At 59.5% G+C, this 5,278-nt stretch overlaps 1 protein-coding gene across 1 annotated transcript in view; it reads right to left on the bottom strand.

Moving 5' to 3' along the window:
- Positions 1–112: 112 nt before the first annotated feature.
- LOC104545870 (serine/threonine-protein phosphatase 2A 55 kDa regulatory subunit B beta isoform-like) overlaps positions 113–5,278 on the bottom strand; it is a gene marked incomplete at its 5' end in the record, with an annotated part of 10,939 nt that continues 5,773 nt past the window's right edge. The window contains 4 exon segments of the mRNA XM_010191106.1: positions 113–431; positions 1,338–1,417; positions 1,516–1,685; positions 4,600–4,764. Coding sequence (XP_010189408.1) covers positions 113–431; positions 1,338–1,417; positions 1,516–1,685; positions 4,600–4,764 — 734 coding nt within the window.

Raw genomic sequence — 5,278 nt, forward strand, 5'->3', positions numbered from 1 at the left:
AGCACAGGAACAGGAAGGAAAAGGAAAAAGAAAGAAAGAAAGAAAAGGAACGTTTGAAACGGTGTGTTTACTAATATTCAGTACATGAGATTCCTAAAGCCCAGGCGTCCTCCTAGTTAACCTTGTCCTGGAATATATACAGGTTGTTGGTGGCTGCCACGGCGATGATGTTCTCGGAGGGGTGCCAAGCTGTATGCAGGATCTTTTTGCTAAAGTCCAGACTGTCCACGCTAATTTCGTCTTTCCTCCGCTTGCCGCCCACGCAGACCTTGCGCGGCTTGAGGATGGCGCGGGGTTTGCTGTTCTCCCGCGAGGCCTCCAGCGTCACATCGCGCTTGGTGTTGCGGTCAAACATGCGGAAGAAGTTGTTGTAGGAGCCGGTCATGATGACGCTGCGAGGGGAGGGAGGACGGGGTCACCGTGAGCCACCCCTGGCTGCGATACCCCAGACCCACCTGGTGTGGCCACTGCAGGGACCGGGGGGCAACCGGGGCACCCGGCAGCTTGAGTGGAAGCGAAGCCACAACTGAACATCACAGCACGGTTTGGGTTGAAGGGACCCCAAAGCCCCCCCAGTCCAACCCCCATGGGCAGGGACACCTCCACCAGCCCAGGCTGCTCCAGGCCCCGTCCAACCTGGCCTTGGGCACTGCCAGGGAGGGGGCACCCACAGCTTCTCTGGGCAACCTGGGCCAGGGCCTCATCAAGCTCAGACTGAAAATGGAGGACACGTCCCCATGTCCTTAACCCAGGGATGTGCATGGGGAACACAGCGCCTCCCCGATAACAACGCACACAGACGTCAGTGTTTGTGGCAAAGACTTGTCTGACCTGGACCCAGTGGTTTTCACACCCTTTTAGAGGCAAAGTGCCTGGTGACCAGGGGCAGACTGAACACCCAGGCACAAGGAGCGTGAGATCAGATCTGGATCTGGGCTTCAGGCCCGGTTGTGCCTCAATAACTCACTCTGAGGGGGTCAAAGGCAAAAATGCATCAACCCAGCCAGGTCTCCTGGGCCAGGACGCTCTGCCACTGGATCGGGGTGATCTACACGTGGGTCGTTGTCACCTCCAGATTTTGGCAATCGGGAGCCAAATGCTCCCTGAGCGCAGGTGTAATGGTAACAGGACCCAAACCCGTCCAAGGGGAAGCCAGGACCCCATCAGAGACCCCACAGCGCTTGGATGTGGGGCTGCAGGTCTGTGATGACCCCCAGGGAAACTCCAGACCCCGCACCCAGCCCAAGGGACCCCACGGGGACGCAGGAGCCACCGGGCGCTCCCAAAGCGGGCGGCGCAGGGCCGGGTGCGGGGCAGAGCCGCAGGGGAACGCTCACCTCCAGACGCACTCGAACTTGTCGAAGATGCAGTCGTTCTCGTAGAGCGAGCAGAGCTTGCTCCGCAGGTAGTCGTGAACCTGCGGCACGGAGGGACAGTGAGGGATGGGGCTGACCCCACAACCCCGGTGTTCTCCAGGGGCCGACAGCCCCAGCCCACCCCCTGCTGGTACCGCACCTGGTAGGTCTCGATGGGCCGGTTCTCCATGTTCAGGTCCCACACCTTGACGGTGAGGTAGTCCCGGGTCATGATGTACCTCCCGCTGTGGCTGAACTTGACGTCGGAGATGGAGGAGATGATCTCGGAAAAGAACGAGCGGTTGCTTGGGTCTTCGGGCTCCTCGAAAACTGCAGAGAGGAAAGGACAAGGCCTGGCATCAGCAAGGGGGAGCTCCCCATCCCCGGGAGCTGCGGCCCTGCCCCGGCACTGCGGGACGCCCCGGGAGGGAGTGGGTGTTGATGGCTACGGCTGGGGAGGCTCCGTTTTGGCTGTGGGGCCAAACAGGCAGCACTGAGCCCCTGTCCTGGCAGCCACCACCAACGCCCCTGACCCCGGAGGCACCACATCCCCACCGGACATCACCACCGTGGCCGGGCCAGCGCTCCCCACTCCTGGGTTTGACCAGACCGGACAAATGCCCCTGATTTAAGGACCTGACTTGGCACAATTGAAACTCCTTTGTTTTTAATGCGTGCAATAAGGAACAAGGATCATCGGGGACCGATCTATCTACAGTGCCACAGCAACCTGGAAGATTTAGAGCCTTGGTGCTGTTTCTGCTCTCCAGAAATCAATGTGCAGCATAACTGAAAGTCAATGCAAGTATTTTATAGCCCCTGCAACCTACAGATTTAATCTGATCAGCCTCTGAATAAATCACAGTCTGAAGGCGGCCGATGAAGCTCCAGATCAAATGTATTTACAGATCTGATTTCCAAGTCAGCTCAGCTTTAAAAACCCCTCACAGATGGGGCTGTGCCAGCAACACCCGGTACCAACACCCGGTACCAACACCCGAACCCCTGAGCACAGTGGTAAAAACCGCCCCAAGCGCCAGATAAACGATCTCCCTACAAATCAGCAGTGGCATCGCCCACAGCAGGACCCGGCTCTGGCTCCTTTATCACCAGCAGGGAACCTGATGGCGCGTCAGGTTTTTCAAGTAAGAAAAGCGACAGCAACAAGAGGGAGTCGAGATCTGAGGGGTCTGTGGATGGCGCCTGAACGCGGCCCTGTCTCCGCTCTCATCAGCACACGCCTGCCGTGGCCAGGCCGGGTTCCATGGTTCCCCCATGGCCACGCCGGTTCCCAGCTCGTGTGAGGGCTGGAGGTACTGGGGTCCGGCACGGGAGCGGGGGAAAGCGGTGCTGGTGTAGGAGCAGGAACTGCCGAATTGCCAACGGGAGAGGCCTCAGGGCTGAGGCTCCTGGGCACTCGGGGGGCACCGGTCACCAAGCGGAGTTTGGGAGGGACATTCACAGGCGGCTCCTTAAAGAAAAGTGGAGATCTCAATGCTGCACCCCCACGGGGTTCTCCTCACTTCCCAGACGCTGTTTGGAGCAGGGCTGCTTCTGCTACAGCTGCTCCAGGGAGCCCCACGTCCCCTCGGCCTCCCGTGGTGCCTCAGACACCACCAGCGATGGTTCGTGCACCGTGTCCCGGCTGGGTGCCCCCTCGCAGGACCGCCCCCACACCCCAGGGCTGCAGCACTGGGTACAGCCCCGCAGAGCCATTGTTTTGGTGTGGGGCTGTGCCGAGGGCAGTGACACAAACCCCATCACCATCGCGGGAGCTCAGACAAACCAGCCAACAGGATGTAATCCTTGAAGCACCTCAGTGAGAGCTGGCCCGAGCAGCATGCTGCATCCATCCAAACAAACATGACCGGGCTGTGCCGTGCTGCCTCCTGCATTTCTATTAAACACCAACAGTTATTGAATGTCTCCGCTGCAGGATTCACCTCCGAAAGCCACTGCTGAGCGCTGGTGAACGTCTCAGTTTCCCCTCCCACGGCTGCTGCGCGGCCATTGACTGCGGTGCTGCGGGGACGGGGGGATCAATACCAAAGTGGCACGGGGGGGTCAGAGCCATGGGGGGATGCAGCGGTACCCAAACAAAGGGAAATAATGGAGGCTTATTGCCACCAAAGTGCCAGAAAATGAATTTTGGTTGCTCCTTATTTGTATCCTACTTCTCAGCCGGGAGCCGTCAGCGTAGCACAGAGACACGGTTGGGAAATGCAGGAAAGGAAAGGTGTGTTCTGCTCGGGATTTGGGACATCTGCTGTTGGGTGTTTCGAGTCTCTGGACAGTGATGGCACCTTTCCTCACCCATCTCAGTCTGCCTTAAAGCCAGCACCAGACTGCGACTGCAGGCAGAGCTCAATGCAGCAGCCGGGGCGCAGCTCCCCCCGCCCCAGGAAGCCCAAATCTGGAGCCCCCGGAGCTCTGGGGCACAGGGGCTCAGCACAGGGCACTGGGTTGTGCTCCTTGTCCTCCTAACGGCGTCACACTTCAAACACTGAAAACCTCATTGAATTCCCACAGGACACTGGCCATTTCCTGAAGACAACACAAGAACAGGAGCCGTGGGTTCAGCACAGCCAAACTTTGCTGTCTTGAAGGCAGACCCCAAACTCGCCTGGTCTGGCCCATCTTTGTGTCCAGACCCCAAACTCTTCAGCTCTGCCCCATCTTTGTGTCCAGACCCCAAACTCATTGGGTCTGCCCCATCTTTGTGTCGAGACCCCAAACTCGTTGGGTCTGCCCCATCTTTGTGTCCAGACCCCAAACTCGTTGGGTCTGCCCCATCTTTGTGTTGAGACCCCAAACTCGTTGGGTCTGCCCCATCTTTGTGTCCAGACCCCAAACTCAACGGGTCTGCCCCATCTGTGTGTCCAGACCCCAACCTCGTCGGGTCTGCCCCATCTTTGTGTCCAGACCCCAAACTCATTGGGTCTGCCCCAACTTTGTGTCCAGACCCCAATCTCGTCAGGTCTGCCCCAACTTTGTGCCCAACCCACAGCAGCTCAGCCCAGAGCCGCCCTCCAGAGCTGCTGGGGCACAAAGCACCACACCAGGCACCACCAGCACACCTCAAAGGGCACGGGGCCAGGGCGAGGCTGCTCCTTTTGGGATGGGCAGGAGGCCACGGGGATGCGCAGGGACAGGCAGGACCAGAGCCCGGCACACCGGGAGCTCCCTTTTTCGGTCTCTTCTAACCCAAAGGGCACCCCGTGGCGCTGTCGAGGGCTGTACTCACACTTGGCGTGGCGGTCGCAGAGGGCGGCGGTGCGCATGTCGCACAGGCGGATGGTGCCTTTGCTGCTGCTGTAGACGAAGGTGTTGCAGTGGTGCGGGTGGAACTCGGCGGCCGTGATCACCTCCGTCAGCTCCTCCATGTTGGCCGGTTTGATGTCCACGATGTCTGGCGGGGCGGGTCAAGGAGCGCAGGGAGGACACCAACGCACCACCAGTGGGTGGACGGGACATCTGCGTGGACACCTCTCCACTGGAGATGTTCCTCCATCAATTTTGGGAGCTGCATTTGCACCTTGGCCAAGCCCTCCCAGGCCATGTAAACCCCCTGAGGTTTTACCCAAATTCAGCCCTCCTCACCTCATTCCCCAAAAAGTGACACAGCTCCACTGTACCCGCTCCGAGCCCCCACCAGCCACACGCCCGTGACCGCTGAAATCCTCCTCGCTGCCTAAATCCGCCACAGGCACTGGGGATTTCTCATCAGAAATCACTACAGGGTGATTAGCGCCCGGTTGTTACCATTTCCCATGCGGCTGTTAGGGGGTGACTGGCACCACCTCGTTTGTCCGCTCGTGACTGGCAGCCCGTCACCGCGCCGCAGGGCACAACGGGGCCGGCGCAATTAGTGCTTCCTCCCTGCGCCTTCCCCAAGGCGTCTGTCTGCTCCATCACTGGCCGCC

This window comes from Mesitornis unicolor, unplaced genomic scaffold, assembly GCF_000695765.1.
Source record: "Mesitornis unicolor isolate BGI_N332 unplaced genomic scaffold, ASM69576v1 scaffold36688, whole genome shotgun sequence".
NCBI classification, from domain to species: domain Eukaryota; kingdom Metazoa; phylum Chordata; class Aves; order Mesitornithiformes; family Mesitornithidae; genus Mesitornis; species Mesitornis unicolor.